General features: G+C 38.1%; 1 protein-coding gene across 1 annotated transcript in view; it reads left to right on the top strand.

Annotated features, from left to right (window-relative positions):
• usp54b (ubiquitin specific peptidase 54b) overlaps positions 1–16,127 on the top strand; it is an 86,077-nt gene that overhangs the window by 14,390 nt on the left and 55,560 nt on the right. The window contains exons 3-4 of the mRNA XM_016676613.1: positions 8,801–8,893; positions 15,265–15,399. Of these exons, the coding sequence (XP_016532099.1) occupies positions 8,801–8,893; positions 15,265–15,399 (228 nt within the window). The remainder of the gene's footprint in view (positions 1–8,800; positions 8,894–15,264; positions 15,400–16,127) is intronic.

The raw sequence follows: 16,127 nt of genomic DNA, 5'->3' as shown, positions 1-16,127 counted from the left end.
CTATAAAAGTTAAAGAGTGCCTAAGCCACCTGCTAAGTGAAGAGAAGAAATTTAATGTTAAATGTTAAAAAAGGGCTTGTTTTTTCTTTAGAGACCAATGCAAATAGCAGGGGAGTAACAATAGATCTACCTCATAAAACCTGAAGATGCATCGATTGATTTTGGGATTCACAAGACTGTACTAGTATTTCTGGGAAAACAGAGAACAATCATCTTTTTGTTGTTTCACAAAAAGTCCAGGTAAAACACTAAATCCAATACCTGACAACAGAAAAAAAGCAATATTTATGCTTTGGAGTTTCTTTAAACTGAGATCAAATGAGGAGGCAACTACGCCTTGTGACCTTAAAGTCACCAGTATAGAAGCCGAAAAATACAAGAAGCTGCTGAGTAGCTTCTGATATGACATTAGTGAAAATGGATAAATATTTTCCCTTGAAATCAATATAAATCTGAGGGATTCCTGCCTCATTTACTGAACTGGATGAAAATCATTTCAGGCTGAACTATTGTTGTTTCACAAGGGCAGCGCCTTCCTGAAGTTTAATTACTTATTTTGAAGACTGAAGTTGAAAAGATGAAAGGAAAAGTCCTCCATCTAATTGTGAGTCATACACTGGCAGGCGCTGATGAATACTGAAGCAATAACATTTTTGCAAACTTTACCATACTTCCTTTATCGTTTAAAATGATTCAGTCCTGTTGGGTCAGGCTATGCGTTGCAGTGTCATTTCTGCCAAAAAGCAGAAGGTCTTCATTGATCTTAAATAGTGTTTTAAGAATCTCTGATCAGTCCAATCAGGTCCGATTATTGTTTCAATCTGGACAGACTCAGACGAGAACAAGAAACAATTAAAAGATTTAATGACAGCAATGAATAACAGTTCTTTGGCGCTCGGGCCCCGGCAGCTGATTTGAGCTGAGATTTGATGTGAACTCGATGAACATCCCGATAACTGATTAGGGATGCTCTCCCCCGGGGCCCGACACTGGTGGTGGAGGTCTGGAAAGGGCGCCATCCTGGAGAACCGAAGGATGAGGGTGGAGATGGGGAGGTGGTGGGTTGAACGCAGCTGGGAAGCGTCTGACGGTTTGGGTGTGGATCCTCTTATGAAGAGCCTGATTGCTGATTGAACGTGCAGGGTGAGGTCCAGGCTGAGGACGGGGATGAGCATGACGTCAATGGGTGAACGGAGGGGGCGGAGTCTTCCAGCTTGAACCTCTGCTAAAGCTCCATTTGCTTCTCCAATAGGAAACTCCATAGCAGAGTCGTTAGCAGCTCATATCTAGTTATTCTCACAACACTGATGTCTGTCACCATTTCTTTTTTTCCAGAGTTCACAAATTGCTGTCAAACAAACAGTATTTAAAAGTGATGACTGCTTCGTTAATACTTTTGTAACTATGATAACTAATTCTTCTGTTGCTTCGAAATGAAAGCTTGAAACAAAGATGCATTTAGAGTAGCAAATCTAAAGCACTTTCCTTCATTTCCATGGCACTTTAATTTAGCTTAGCTACCAGATTAACTCTTACGCTAATGTCAAAATATTTCTTAGCAGATGCTAAAAAGATTTCAGTTTTTCAACATGGTGAGATTAGAACCGCGGACATTTTCTTTCATACAGTTCCTTCAGTTTAAAGTCTTTTTCATGAGATGCAGAAAAGTGCTGCATTGCTCATAGTATTCTGGACATAATCAATCCTATTATGAAGCTGCTCCCAAAATGTTGCTTCCTGCTTCCAGTCAGCTGGCTGAAAGAAGATAACCAGTTTGTTTTACTGCATTTACAAGAAACAGGGCAAAAAAATAAAAATATCATGAACAGTGAGGATTTCTCGACCTAAGGAGTGCTGTCCACCCCTTTTATTCATCCAAAACATTTTAAAAAATGACAAACTGACTTATTAACCAGCTTGTTTGGCTCTATAAAGAGCAGAAGAACAAAAAGAATACCACAAACTACTTGAATGTTATATTTATCAGTATTTAAATTAACCCCCCTTAAATCTTTTGCTTTTTTTTAATTTTCTTTTTCTGTTAATTAGAATAAAAATGCCACAATTACCTAGCAGGTGCTAGCAAATCTCTGCTATAAAATGCTCTACCACAAGTGGATTTAGTGCGAATGTAAGACTCTTTGCGGCCCACTGGGACCCCCCTGGGCCAGGAAGTTAACCCAGTTCTGCTGCAGTGGAGCCACTGTGAGGCAGCAGCAGCATCAGCACCAACAGCACCAACATCAGCAGCAGCAGACAAGTCTCCTCTGTGAGAATCTGAGGAAAAATACTACAAGGTAAAATCTACATTCGTGCATTCATCCGTCGTGGCTGATGTCTATCTTCAGCAGCCGTTGGGTGAAAGGCGGCGCAAACCCTCGACAGGTCACCGATTTGTTGCAGAACCTACGTACATGCTCAGCAGTTTTTCATTTAACTTAGGCAAGAGTGCAAAAGCCAGAAGCCGTGTGTTATGAAGTTGGCAGAAACACATGGGCTTCACTGGTCAGGCACAAATGTTTGCTTCTTTGATTCATGCAGATTACTGCATTTATCTACATTTATTATCTTTTTTTCTGCAGTGTTTCATGCAGTATTTTATACACTAAATAAACTGATTAAAAAGTTTAGCTGTCATGCGATTAACACTTTCGTGGCCGTGCTTGAAATACTTTTTCTGCAGTTGCATTGATGCAAATGAAATGTAAGATAAGCTATCAGTGGAGCAGAGGATAGCAGAAAGCTTCAAAGTCATTTATATAACACTGCAGTCGCCTGCAATGAAGGAAAAAAAAAATACTACAGTGTAGGTAACTTTCCACTATGTGACAAAGCAAAATGGTTTAGTGTTGATTGTGGTTCATTGGTTTGCTCCAGGAGAGGCCGGGCGCTGGGGAAGCTTATCTTTGCTGATGCTAGCAGATGAGGATGAAGAACATTTATTTTATCACTGTTCTAACACAGAGTAACAACTTTGCACGTCTATCAGACAGTTGAGTCACCAATCAACCCAACAGCACATCTTTTAATAATGAGAAGAAGTGCAGCTTAACAGAAAAAGCCTTGGCAGAACCAAAGGGGCTACCCTAACACCGTTTTCTCATGACTAATTTAATAGTTTGCAGCATATTTCCATTGTTCTTGCATCACTGCTTGCAATGCCTTGCAAACTCATTCTACTTTATTTGTTTTTTGCATATTTTTATGGGTAAAGCCACAAACTTTAATGTATTCTATTTGGGATTTTAGGTGGAACACCAAAACAAAGTAGTGCATTGTTGTATTGGAAGGATGTGATAAATGGGTAAAACATTCTTCACAAAGAAAGTCCGAAAAGTGTGTTGTGCATTTGCATTTAGCACTTCTGAGTCAGTACTTTAGTTTGGGCCAATTAGAGCTGCAGGTCCTTTGAGAAATCCACACACTGTGAGTTTTACTTTGAAAAGTAGGCTAAGCTGAGTCAGATTAATTTGAGAGCATCCATCAACGCTGATTTTCCTGAAACCATTACACAAGTTCTCAGTGGTTCTTTGGACTTAGTTTGACTTGGACTGGGCCATTCTCAGATCTGAACTGATCTGTGCCATTGCAGTGTCGCTGTAAAGTGAACTTTGACTCTAACTATCAAATCTTTTGCGGTCTCTGTTTTAAAGGAGACTTATTGTGCCAAATGTACTTTTGGCATGTTTTTGTTTACTTTCACTACTTCCAAAATCCATCGTAAGCACTTATAAAACTACAGAGTCATGTTTTTGTAAGAAGTTTATGTCTTTTAGTCTCTGGAAAATGAGCGGTTTCACAATTGTCACATTCGACGTGCCTAGGAACCCCAGCAAAGCCCAGCCCTGTTACCTAGCAACCGCAGAGTAGCATCAGCACTATTGGTCATAAACCACGTGGTGCATTCTGGTTAGTTGTGCAGGAGGCTCTACTTATGCTTTTCAAAGATGTACGATTGTGTAATAGCGCATCTGTTTGCAGTTATTCTCACATGTTAAGTGTAAACGTCAAATAGGGGCGCATGGCCAGCACCAGCTCATTTAGATTTAAAGTGACAAGACGCCCTAAAACAGCTCAATCTGAAAGGAGCTAAAAAAATATATCATTATTTAAGAATAATTTTGAGTAAAATTATTACTCAAATAATTTTACTCAATTTATTTGCGCTGAACAAAACAACATGTTTTGTTCAGCGCATTTACCGATTCTATAGTAAACATAATAGGTCACCTTTAAAAGTCCCTGTTTTAATTTCCCTCTGGGGTTGATAAAATGTATTTGATGTGAATTCATTTTCTTTTTGGGCCTTTTCTGCTTTTTCTTTCTTTTCTTTTTTTTTTACAAGGCTGTGCAATGTTTTATGAGTTATATCATGATTGGATAATTTATTTTAGTTTATTAGTCTTGTTTATTATAAGTAAGGCCTTTGAGCTTTCCTAGAAGTTTTTAGTTTTAGTCTATTTCTTTCAAATCTCACCTTTGAATGTTGAGAGTTATTCTCTTTGGAAACCAAAACCTTCCTAACACTTTTGTGAGCAAACTGACTTTTTAGACGTTCCTCCATTTCTTATGTTCAGTTTCATTTCAGGTGACTCCTTGTCGCCGCTTTCATTTAAAATCCTCCCATAAATAATATTCCATCTATGAACCAGTGTAAAGTAATGTAGAAACATTTGGTTGGGGATGTGCAGTTTAAGTTTTCTGCCACACGTATTTCTTCATAGGAAAGAAAAAAGTTCAATTTTGGCATGAAAACTGGCAGGAGTTTTTTATTTGTCAAATATAAACTTTGGAAAATTACTATGTTGTTATATCACTTAATAAAAGATAAGAAGAACATAAAATGTGTGGAAGTTTGTGGTTCCAAAGTTAGAAAATGTTGAAAAGTTTAACTCTTGTGAATGCTTTTTCAGTTTAAATTGACGTCATTTGAAGCTTTTTTTGTTCTTTATATAATAACAAATATATCATATTGTCATTAGATTGTGAGGGAAGATGGCTGACAGATTTTCCAGCATGGAGAACAGCAGCTTTTGTTGTTTTCTTGTTTTAATTTTCTCAATAACCAATGTCCATTTAGCCATTTAATCTTTACTTTGAATAAATTGACCTTTAACATTGACCTTTCCTACTATTTAAACCTCACTGCTTCAATAGAAGCTCATATAAAATGGAAGAGCTGGAAACTGAAGCCCTGGCTGTGGCACAGACAGCAGCATCCTTTAGTAATCAAAATGCAGCGAATAGAGACGCCGTTACTACATGTGGTAATGTGAGAGCAGAACAGTAGGAACAGGACATGCAGGGCAGAGGTCAGCGGCGGATGGCGGCATCAGCCAGGTGTTGTATTGCAGGTCAGGATAAAGATTTACTTTGTGCAGGAATCTAGGCGGCTTGTTTGGGTTTGTCACAACACTTATGGTTCCCATCAGTAAAGACTGCAGCGGCCTATCCTTCGTTTATTAGAAACAAGGAAAATGTTTTTCTCTCACATTAAAATTTAGGTTTATAATTTTTTTTATTTCATTTTAAACTGTAAGAGCAGAATGAAGGAATATTTTAGTTTGAATCAATGAGAGGAAATGAGAGTCTATTTAAAGAAAATTCATCTTGTGTTAGAATTAACATACAGATGATATGTTTCTCTGAGATTAATGGCTCCATTTTAATTTGTTTTTAAATGCGACAATCAGGGTTTCCCCCCAAGGTATTATAAGCCTGGTGGGCCACCAGGCTTTACTTGTTCCCCTGCCAGGCTTATCATTGCTTATTTATTGAAGTCTTTTTAAAATGTTTGCATTTTTTAAGACTTTATGGTTGGTGTTCAGGCATTAATCTTCCAATCTTACAATAACACATAATTATCAAGTGGTATTTTCAAATTTCCTGTCAACTTTAAACATTTTTTAATTCAAAAACGTGGCGGGCCGCTGGATGAATGACTGAACTAGCATTCAGACTTTGCAAGTTTTCTGGGGGAAACCTTGGCGATAACGATGAGGATAGTTTGTTAATATAAAAAAAACAAAGATGTGTTTCAACAATGGTTCCTCTTATAATGTTTTTCTCCAGAACTTAACTTTCTTTCTTACTGAGGATGCTGCATAATTACCTACCTGGGCTGTTTTTGTGCATTTGTAATATGCTCCCTTATTCTTATAAGAATTTTACTGCAATCTGGTGACAAAGATCTTCACCTACTGCAACAGAAAGTCCAAAACTTTGATAAAAACTAAACACAGACTCAAAAACGTGTGGGGAAATGCTGGTTTTGTGAAACCAGCATCGAAAAACTGGGAGGACTGACTGATGTAGTTTTGCAGCATACAGATAAAAACTTTTAATTTGATTGATAAAACAATATTTAATCACACAACTGTAATCTTGAAGGCTCCATCCAAGCGTCCCTCAGACGTATAAAAAGTTACCGCGGGTCGGATTCGACTTCCAGGCCTCGAGTTTGACATACGATTTAAACAGACGGCACCAGCAGGTAAAAATGAATTCTTAAATTTGTTGGTTCTGCAGCTTTTGAAAGCAAATCTGCGTCCCGAGGGGACGAACAGGGGGTTGTTGGGTTCAGCTGAAATTGCCTGAGCTTTCTTCAGGGATCTGTTTTTGTGCAGAGTGGAGATGTTGCTCAGAGGGGCGTGTGATGTGAGCATATCATTTTTATTCAAAAATTAATATTTTAAGTGGTTCCAGTTTTGTAGCTGTTACTGTCTTAAAACAGGCAAATCACCACATTTTAACAAGATATAGTATTAATAAATAGAGAAGAGGTGATTAGAGAAGGAAAGACTTGCTGGTAATGAGGGAGGGAGGTGCAGGGATGGTGCACTATCCTTGCGCTTGCTGCATTGCTGTGCACGAACACGACCGAATACGCTACAGTCAGAGGAGGAGTTCAAATAACCAAGAGGAAGCAATTGAACACATAACACTGAGGTCAGCATGCAGTCTGTCATTCCTAACCTGTGTCACTCAGGCCAAACTACACTCTGCGCTCGTGTCTCCATAATTACATGCCTGTAATTTACCAATCTCAGTCGAAGCCTGAGGGACATTGAAGCGTCAGTATTATCCTTCAGCTGACTAAATGAATGCGCGAATGGCTCTTTCCTTTTGATTTTGCACCAGAGAGAGACAAAGAAGGACACTCTTCTTTTCTGTCTTTCTCTCTTCTTTCACTTTCTCTCCCACTTATTGCTGAAGATCAAGAAAGCAGAGAGGACGCTGTGTAGGAGAAGTGATTCATAAAGATGAATTTGTTTAATTTTGTGGTATTTTGAGCAGGAATGCCCCGACAAGAGTTTCTGATATTAAAAAACAAAACAAAAAAGAACAACAAAAAAGCATCCTTGAAGCTGAGACTGAATACAATTTATAACATTCAGCTAAATCCTTAATTTGTGTCGTTCGCTGCGGTACCCGCATCACATAATCAGCACCGTTCCCCCTCTGGGAAGATTAAACTAATCGAGCCCAATCAAGAAAGCTCTGCACACGAGCAGATGAATGGGGCTGAGGTTGCCATGGTGATACCTGAGCCCGACAGCGGAGAGGTAACAGAAGGGTTCCTCGCAGCAGCTGTAACGGCCTGTTTGAGCTCAAATGTCAACCAGAAATATCAGAGCAGCCTCAGCACTGTGAAACCAACATGCAGCCGTGTGGAAAGTTTGCTCCTATTTTTGCACCAGAAAGTGAACATCACACCAGCCTAGTTTTGGTGATTTCCACGCAGTTTACTTAATATGAATTAGTTCAGTCTCACGGTGTTCATCTGCACAACGTAAAGGGTTTTGTTGACTGTAAGATCTGATTCTGATGCTTTGTTAACTTTTATTGCTTCAGTTTGGTTATATACATAAAAAAATAAAACCAACTGGAAGTGAGCCGAAGGGATTCTGGGATTTTGAGGATAAAAGCTGCTTCATTTCCAGCTTGAGTTCCCAAGAAATCCTGGACCCAAAGAGGAGAGACGGGCAGAGACTGGCTGTTAGACATATTTTGGATTAAGGGAGAAAAAAGTTTTTTGTTAGAAGTTCAATACAAAAATCCAGAAACTTCAAACTCATCGCCTCGTTTGGACAAATGAGGTGAAATACATACTTTCCTGGAACAATATGAGATGTAGAGGATTCTGAAAAAATATGACAATTTGCTAATACATCAAGGTTTAAACTATATTTTTGTTAAATTAGTTGGTGCTCGTTTATATTTTCTTTGTCATAAAACAAAGAGACAACTGCTTTAAATGTAAAATAAATCCTGCTTTTGTACATAAACTTCCCTTAGCAATGTTTCCACGTTTGCGCCTCTAATAAATTTTTCTGATTGCCGTGCACCTGCAGATATAATCAGACCGAATGTGATGTTACCGTGGAAACCATGAGCCTTTCATGTAATCAAACCAAAGACGACAAACCGTTCCAGCAGGCAGCTATTTAGGAAACTCCTCCAGGTGGTTATTTTGGGTAGACTATCATCCTTTTGAATGAAAGGATGTTTTAACAGCGGTTTTAATGGACTGTCTGTACTGGAGCAGCACTCAAGTCTGACAGGATGTGTGTGTGTGTTTCCCACAAATTAAAACCCCTAGCAATGTTTTTCTGACTATTCATTCCTGTTCATTCTCCACAGGGAAATATTTAAAGACTCAATCTGTTTGTGAATTGAAATCTCAGTCCAAGTCAAACAAGTATGCATTCCTTTCATCAGTTTTTGTGGGATAAAGTATTATTTCTCAACTGGATAAGTTGAATAAAATAAAAAATGAGCGTGTGTTTTTGTTTTCCAGGTCTTGTGGCATCTTGACATCTTTAGGAGAAGCTTTCGGCAGCTGACCACTCATAAGTGCATGGAGGACTCATGCATCTTCTGCGCTCTAAAGGTACGAACAGCAACTCCTGTTTTTCTAAATAACTAATTTGAGTGTGTTATTTTTTTCTGTAAAAATGAGAACCAGTCTGTTTTGTTTTACAATGTTTATTTGTTATCTTCTGCCTTTAATTCACATGGAGTGGCATTTGAATTTAATCAGGGAAAAACACAGTTACTTTGTGTAAATGCCCTGAAGAAGGGTGTACTGTGCACACAGTAATATTGGGCTTAATAATGCCAGTAATGCCAGAATTAATAATAAGACTTAATGGTCTTCTGATTAGTAATGTAATTATATTAGTTGTGTTACCACCCCCACGCCACTAGAGGCAGTAGCAGGCTGGAAAAGATGCGACTAAGGGGTTTAGATTTAGAAGTACCCAGAAAACTACAGAATTTGTTCAAAACTGTGATCTGCGCTGAAGAAAATGAAAGAGAGAAGTTCAAATACATGCTAAGAGTGAAACTCCTTATTAAAAATGAAGATATATCACAGATTTAAAAAGAAAATAAAAACGGAAGACCGCGGATAATATAGGAAATAGCGCCCCCTTCACTTCCGGAATGCAATGGTTCCATTTCCAAATAAGGTACGATGCTGACAGTGGTCCGTCCCCGCCCCTTTCTGTTTGCTGCAGCGAGGTCCTTCTCAAACTGGTGACAAAGCATACAGCCTCTTAACATCAAAAAGAGTAAATGTTCCTCTGAATGGTAAATAACCAAATTTCAATCCGTCACATTTTCTCATTTATGGCAATAAATTGTGTGAAACCATAAAAGCCAATACATGTTTACAAAGTGTTGATCTCCTCTTCAAAAGCTGAATTTACTGTTTAAACTCAGCCTTGTCACTAACCCAAACCAAATGAAGTCATTTATTTAAAAGACTATTCACTCAGAAACAATACAACAATCTCTCCGTTCTGCTTATAAATTAATTATATTCTGTGATTCTCTAATTCATTTCTTGTGGCGGAAGCTGAGGTTTGGTGTTATCCAAGTCATGAGAATTTGATAAACTTGCACTGTCTTAAAACTGACTCATCAGGCAGAAATTTGCTCACAGTCATTGAAATATGAGCAAAAAAAAATCACACTTGATATGAATATCATGAGGGAGGTCTGGTTCTGCTTCTGTTCTGTTTCATAATCAGATTTCTTTATCTTCTTTTGTTGTTTTTTTTTTATTTTAATCCATATTTTCTTTTAACTTCACTGACAGATCAAGCACCACAAAATGTGAACTAGAATCTCATCACCTCCTTCTTTAGTCCATTTTTTTTATCAAAAAAAGTGAGACAAGTGTCTCTCAAATTGTTATCAATCAAAAAAAAAGTCTGCTTTTATGTGTTGTCAAAAATCATTCTTACCCTTTTCGATAATCTATGAAAAATATATTTATTGAAATGAATGCAATCAGACTCTTTCCTCATGCTGAACATGGGAGAAATGTTTTGTTATAGGTAAAATAATCTGCCAGTGGAACTAGTACATTTTTTAAATGAATGTTAATGCATTATTGACTTAAAACAAGCTCATATATTCCTTCTTGAAAAGTTACCTTAAGTTAGTTTTGTTTTAGCTCAAGTGAACTAAAAACTAAGCTAGAAAGTAAACTAGAAAGTTTTTGCAGTCAGGACTTTATAAAAACGACTATCTTCGTCACATCGTTTAAAGAAATAATATTGTACACATGGGATCAGTTTCAGAAACATTTTTACATGAACCCACGCTAATCGGCCTGATTGTTGTTTTGAACATGGTGAACCCATAGGGGGCAGTGTAGCGCAAAGCTAAAATCTATGAGACTGCTTCAAAACAACGACTTCCTGTTAGGAATTAAACATGGCGCCAGGAGGGTCATTTGTGTGTACAGAAATGTAGGTTGAACTACTTTTGAATAGCGTATTAGCTTATAAAGTCATTAAAACACAAGATAGTGTTGATTAGGAATTAAGTTAAAGTAACTATGTGGATATATTGGTGCATTATATGTCACAGGCTGTAATGGTTGGCACTTTAAATCTGTTTTCCCATGAACACATACAAACATGGAGTTTTCTCTAATCTCCACTTTGGTGTGAATTTTTCATAATTGGTTTTAGTAGTAAAAACTGAGCTTTTGTGTGGATGAAAGGAAAAAAATGCATAAAAATATATTTGTTTTCCCAAATATTAGGCTACATGTGGATTAGGCCTCTGTTGTCTTTGATCATTTTACACACAAATGTTGATCAGAACCTAAATAAATGGTTAGATTGTAATACAAACAGTTGAATAATAGTTATACTGAGTTATGTGTGATATTGGTGTACTTTTGTTTAGCTTGCATATTCATATTTATCATGCTAAATTGATATTTATATAAATGCACCATTGCTGGAACATAAATGCACTTCAGTACTGGAAGATTGTCACAAAATTATCCGTCTCTTTGGGAGCAAACTATAAAGAATGGTTTAAAAGTTTTGCACAATCCTTTGGTAGTCTGGCATCCCAGCAGTCCAGAAGATGAAGATCTGTAACCTCCTGCCTCCCTCCTAATGACCAAGCTTAATGCAGCCCCGCTCCGGCCATTTGTTGCATCAGCGCCATTATACATGTGTCTCATCCTGGAAGTGTGTGATGCGGCCCGGTGTTGATGTGCGCGCTCCACACGCCGCTCCGTCTCCAGCGCCTCGCTGTAATTAATTGGCCCGGCTGAAAGCGCTGAGCCAGCACATCCCACGCTGGGACACTGAAATAAGAAACGCTCACAAATCTCACTTTGCACTCCAGCCACGCACCTCAGGATCCTCCCGCTTGCGCCGCACACGTACAGGATTTGTAGCGCGCACCGCGCCAGTCAGCTGTGGGGGTAGAAATGTAAGGTGGTGTCCCGTATTTTCCTGTCAGGTTTTATTAACCGTCCTGCCAGCTATCAGCTGCAACCCTGCTCCCCACAGTCTGCTTGGAGTTGATTAAAGCATCCGAATAACCGAGGCAGACACCCACCAAATTAGCTTCAATGGAGTGTTAAATTTTTAAACAACTTCTTTAAAGATGCAGCAACAAAAATTAAGGTTATGTTTTACTTTACTTTAGGTTGATTTGCAGCAGATAAAGGCTGCATCGTGTAGTGGAGATAAGTTCAGAGGACGCCAGCGGTAACTATCCCTCAAGAAAATCACTGCAACAATTTATCTCTCTCAGCAGCAAAACACTTCCACATTTACACACACGCACACTTGGATGCAGATACCTGAGAACACACTGCAATAACCAGGAAAAAGAGTGAGGAAAGGGAATGAAAGAATGGAAAACTGGAGGAAAGAAGGGAGAAAATGAATGAACATGGGAGTGGGTGCTGATTGTTTCTGTTTTCTCACGCTGACATGTGCGCACACACTTAAACACACATCTCTAACTCACTCACTCCGCCCCCTCTCTCCCTGCACTCCTCCCTCCATCCCTCCCTCTCTCTGTAGGGTCTATTCCCCCTCCATTCTCCTTGGCGCAATGCTGCAGTCAGCACAGACACCATATCGCACACATACACACAATATTGCTCACACTTTCCCTTTTTCCTCTCTCTCTCTCTCTCGTTCACACACATACACACTCCTCTCCGTCAGCAGCACGACTGCATTACCTTTGCCGTTGCCAACACTCGACTTGCACTCACTCTGATGAAGCCTATTGTTTGAGAACATTTTCACACCATTATCATCGCAGCCATTTTGGCGAACTGCTTCCAGAATGCCACCTGAAATCAGATCTACTGAACTTATAATAAAGGACATAAACCATTAGGGGATTAGTTATGCCAGAATTAACATATCATGATTTTTTTTTCACAATTTCCCCACTTAAAAATAGCGATTAAAGCCAAAACACATTACTAAACATTTCAACATGGACATATTTTAGCAGGGTTTCTGCAGGTTTCACCAACACAAATTGAAAACTTAAGATAAATTCGAATGAAATTTAAGACCTTTACTTCCACAGACATGTACAAACTTTGTCCTGCCAACTGGCGATAAATTCGCACTTGACAGACGCAAAATAAAAAACAAGCTAGCTAGCGAGGGAATGTTAGCGGTGAGTGTGACCAAAGTTTTGCCTGAGAGAAAAGTTCTGCAAGGAAAAAAAAAGGTAATTAAATTGTTCTATCAAGACAAAATTAAAGATCTGTAACTAACATATTAAAGGCTAACTTACATTTTTAAAACTTATTTTAAGATATTAATTTTAGATGCATGATTTAAGAAGTTTTAAGGCTGCAAAGACACCCTTCTCTCGAGATGTCATGTAGATACAATTATCATTTAATTAACTAGATTCGTCTCAGTAGTTCATGGAGTTCAGATCAGGCCATTTTGCTGGTCAATCAGGGACATTGATGCGACAGTCATTAGCATAAGTTTTTGTATCTTTAGCCGCATTTTCATAAAGTTTGTCAGCAAAAGGAAGCATGAAGTACTCCAGAAAGACCTTGTAGATGTCAGCTCTGACTCTGGAGTTGATTAAGCACAGCAGAAGGCACGATGGCTCCCAAAATCATCTAAAGGTGCAGACTAAACACTGGATCTCAAACAACTTGGATTCTCTTCCTCCAGACTTTAATTTTGAAATGAAATTTATTTTGAATCCAGGAGTGAAAGTAGTGATGTGATTGTTACCTAGGAACAAAAAAATTACAAACAAATCATAAAGACTGGCTTAAAACTTCAGTTTGATAAGCAATATACTGTAAATCTTTATTTAATGAATAGAAGATTTGAAAGAAAAACAAACATTTCAATGTAAAGTCACATTTTAAGGAAATGTAGTTCAGTTTTGTTGCTTCAGCTTGATTTTCTTTTACCTCTGTTTGATGAACTAAAATGGACCCACTGTGGACAGAAACAGATGCTGACGAACTGTGACTGTGTGTGAATATTTTTCTCCTGATATAGTGTTTTTAAAAGTCCTCAGGACACAGAGGAGACCTGCTGCTTTTCAGTCCAGCTGTCTCATCAGCAACTGAATCCACCACTGCGACTGAAAACCAGCAGAGCACCAACCGCTGTTCGGATACGTCAAGCCAAATTAGGTTTATTTCTGTCCCAGGCTTTCTAAAAAAAGAAGAAAAAAAAACAACAACATATATTAAATGAGTGCATTTTTTCCCCCAGCATAAATCTCTTCCTAACTAAAAAGTAGGTCATTTTTATCCATCGGCAAAATGGAGAAAGTTGATTACGCTTTTATCTCTCCGTGTTTTGGTGCTGCAGCCTCCAACCAGCTGAAGTCAAAATTCACTCGTTGCTGGTACCTGAGTTCAGAAACGTAATTTCTCTTTTTCTTTTTATTAGCAACACTGCACTGTCAGCACCATTATCACAATTTGAGATATCTTAAATACAGTTAAAATCAAATAGAAATGCATTCAGTTCAATCTAGTTTAGTCCAGCTGATTTCAATTCAATTGAATCTTATTTACTGAATTTGATTCAATTTAGTTCATTTAAATCAAGTTCAGTTTATTCAGTTCACTTGATTTAAGTGAGTTAAGTTTAGTTAAATTATGCTCTGTTTAGTTAGTTGAGTTTAGTCCAGTCAAAATCAGAAATTTTTTACAATTTCACAGTTTAAACCAATTATTCTCAGTCTGATTTGGTTTTCAGACCAGTAAATCCTGGTATAATGTAACTCCTCCAACTTTGTTAGTCTTGAAAATATTTTGTAGACACCTTACAATGTTCAAAATATTTGAATCTGCATAGATTATAGAAAAAAAAATGCGGTAAGACTTTAAGGAAGAGAATGTCAGGTGTACTTCATCAGTATTTTTAATATTCTCTAACTAATCAGTGAAGCTTGCAAAAAGAAGCATATATCTTTATGGGCTGGTTTGTAAGATCAGGATTGTTTCCTCCATTAGACCTGAGAGGCTGCAGACTGCCGGGTCTCTCCATGATGTCCTTCACATCGGATGCTGCCCTCAAAACATACTTCAGTGGCCTAGCTTTCTCTGTTAGCCCTCTGGTTTGGTTTCCATTTCACTGCTACAAAGCTCTCTTTGAGCTGCTTTATTTTGTTTGAGAAAAGCGCCATTTATTATTTACATGTTGTGATATTGAGGCCTCGGTAGAGCCATTTGTTTTATCCCTGTCAGAGAGTTTTGTGCAGCACTTTAGCTCTTGATAGGTTCACAAGTTTTCCTGCTTCTTTTTTATGGGTCATTTAGAAGAACTTGGTGATCCAGGAAGATGCACTGACAGTTTTTTCGTTGTTTTTGTTCTACCTCCAACAATGCAGAGGTGTTTCAGGAGCAGCGTTACAGTGCGAAATAGTTTATATTTGCTGCAGCGGATGAAAAATTAATGGATTTTTTATATTTGTGTGCATTTGCAGAGTATCTTTGCTCAGTTCCAGTTCAGCAGCGAGCGCGTTCTGCCGTCAGACGCACTGCGGAGCGCGCTGGCCAAGACTTTCCAAGACGAGCAGAGGTTTCAGCTGGGCATTATGGACGACGCTGCCGAGTGTTTTGTGAGTCTGCAGCAGCAACGTGGCTTCACATACATTCACAGTTGCTTTTCGTTAATTCATTTAAAATATATATATGTGCATTTTCATAACCAACACACTAATTAAAGGAAAAGAAACATCCTCAATGCCCCTATGTTTTGTTTTTTATTTTTTATCTTAGCATGTACATTGAAAACCCTTTGTACTCAGGTCCAAACGCAAAATAATGAAGTGCATTTTGATAAACATGAAGTCCTGTCACATGTATATCAGTTATGATGTGCCCTATGATGAGTGTATTGGGATTATAAATGATTTTACACTCAAAAACCTTTTTTTTTGAGGAAAGAGATTCATTTAATACAATTTCCAATGTGGGAAAAGTGAAGTACTCTGAATATTTTCAGTATACAGAGTAAGGACATTTCTATGGAAGTCAATAAAATGTTGTTCGTTGTTGTTTCTTGAGTATATTAAGCTGTAAATCTTAGTAAAAAATAATAATTTATAGATAAGTCTTTATACTTTTAGGTCTGTGTGGAGCTGTTCTAACATTATGCAGATCAAAATGTTATTTTTATAGCTGTAACATCTTTAAACTTCCTCTGTGCTCCTGGTTTCTTCCAGGGAATCTGTTGTTTTCTCCACTCTTTGCCCTCCGTGTGTGCGTGTGTGTGTGTGTTGTGTCTACGTGCATGTGTGTGTATTTTATGTGTGCTTCTGAGAGGTGCTGTCTGATCGATTGGTAG

This window comes from Poecilia formosa, unplaced genomic scaffold, assembly GCF_000485575.1.
Source record: "Poecilia formosa unplaced genomic scaffold, Poecilia_formosa-5.1.2 Scaffold136, whole genome shotgun sequence".
Classification (NCBI taxonomy): Eukaryota; Metazoa; Chordata; class Actinopteri; order Cyprinodontiformes; family Poeciliidae; genus Poecilia; species Poecilia formosa.
Note: the sequence above shows the minus strand (reverse complement) of the source record. Positions and strands in the feature narration are given on the sequence as shown.